Genomic DNA, 1,833 nt, shown 5'->3' with positions numbered 1-1,833 from the left:
CGGTTTGGGGGCTCAGCCTCTCTGCTGCCTCATCGACATAAAATACCTTTTTTTGTTTTTTCTTTAAAGCTAAAGATAATTAAAAAATAAAAAAATAAATAAATTCATTTTTCTGCATTCAGAGAGGTATCTGGACCCCCCTTTCAACTGGTGGTCATCACCATCACCTACTGCTGCTGTTGCTGCTGCTGCTGCTGCTGCTGCTGCTGGTGTTGCTGCTGCTGCTGCGCTGCTGGAGTGTCTCGCCAGCTCGTGCAGCATTGCAGTTCAGGCCGCAGAGTTGTGCAGGATTGAGAAGAGTAAGTTTTGTTGAATCCTTTGCAATAAACGCTATTCTCTCTCTCTGTTGAGCTGTACGTACACCCCAGCGCCTATGGTGTGATGCCGTCGCCGCCGCACGATGCCTCTTCTCGAGCCCTCGGGGGCCCTGCAGTCCACTGGGCAGATAACGGAGTGTACGTACACCCCGTTCGCTGCTGCAAGTGACCCCGGGCTTCTCTCTTCTTCTTCTCACTCCCTCAACCCCCAGGGCGCTGCCGACTCGCTGCCCCTGCTGCAGCAGCAGCAGCAGCAGCAGCAGCCGCAGCAGCAGCCGCAGCAGCAGCAGCAGCAGCAGCAGCAGCAGAGCGCCGCAGCTGCAGCGAAAGCCCACCACTCTTCGTTGAGCTCAGGAAGCCAAAGGCCCTCTTATTCTGCTTCCCGCCCCAGTTCAATCGGCTATGGCCCCTGCAGCAGCAGCAGCAGCAGCAGCTGCAGCAGCAGCAGCAGCAGCAGCAGCAGGGAGGAGAATAACAACGAGGACGATGGAGAGAACCCTGAGCCTTTGTCTGCGCGTTGGCTGCCTGCTTTGTCTCTGCTGCCTCCTCTCATTCACCGCTACACAGGCACATCTACGGAGTCTCTGTTGGTGGGGTTGTTGTGTTGTTTAATTAATATTCTGCTTTATATCACCAGCGGGGTGCTGACGCGTGTGCTGCAGCAGCAGGAGCACCAAGTCTTCTCCTACGCCCCTCAGACTACGCAGCAGCCACAGCAGCAGCAGCAGCAGCAGCAGCATCCTTTGCTGCTGCACCAACAGCAGCAGCAACAGCAGCAGCAGCAGCAACAGCAGCAGGAGCTGCTGCTGCATCCTTGCCCCCCCGACTCTGCTGGTGGCTGCGGTGTACATACACCTGAAATGAGGATCGAGCATCTCCGTATTCCTTATCTGATGGTCTGGCTCCCCCAGGTCTGCCAAATTGTTTTTCTTTTTATTTCTCTAAGAGCCATCAAAAAGAAATACGCGCGCCGCATCAGACACAGCAGCAGCAGCAGCAGCAGCAGCGGCAGCAGCAGCAGCAGCAGCAGCAGCAGCAGCAGGGGTTTAGATGGACCCGTCTTGCTGCTGCATGCATCCGACGCAGCACAGACAGAACACCCCGAGCAGCAACACACAGACCTCATCATACACCCCAACACACACACAGACACAGCAGCAGCAGCAGCAGCAGCAGAAGCAGCAGCAGCAACAGCAGAGACCAGCGAATGGCCTCACAGAGATGCTGCAGAACCAGCTGCAGCAGCAACAGAAGCAGCAGCAGCAGCAGCAGCAGATGACGAAGCAGGGTTGCAAGCACCTTCTTTAGCTCCTGCTGCGGATGAGAGCCCAGCAGCAGCAGCAGCAGCAGCAGCAGCAGGAACAGAAGCAGAACTATCATCGTCCTCCTCACCAGCAGCAACAGCAGCAGCAGCAGCAACAGCAGCAGCAGCAGATGGTGGTGTGTTGAGAGGTGTATGGAGCCGGCTGCATGCGTGGTGGCTGCTGCATGTATACCGAGCGTATATAGAGGAGTA

General features: G+C 56.1%; 1 protein-coding gene across 1 annotated transcript; it reads left to right on the top strand.

Annotated features, from left to right (window-relative positions):
- Positions 1-400: 400 nt before the first annotated feature.
- On the top strand, positions 401-1,625 carry EMH_0072220 (uncharacterized protein; the record flags this gene model as incomplete). Its single annotated transcript, XM_013499187.1, has 2 exons — positions 401-1,228; positions 1,404-1,625. 2 exons carry the CDS (start codon positions 401-403, stop codon positions 1,623-1,625), a joined length of 1,050 nt encoding a protein of 349 aa, XP_013354641.1.
- Between the last annotated feature and the right edge of the window lie 208 nt (positions 1,626-1,833).

The sequence above is a fragment of the Eimeria mitis genome, genomic scaffold (genome assembly GCF_000499745.2).
Source record: "Eimeria mitis Houghton genomic scaffold, Emh_scaff4073, whole genome shotgun sequence".
NCBI lineage: Eukaryota > Apicomplexa > Conoidasida > Eucoccidiorida > Eimeriidae > Eimeria > Eimeria mitis.
Note: the sequence above shows the minus strand (reverse complement) of the source record. Positions and strands in the feature narration are given on the sequence as shown.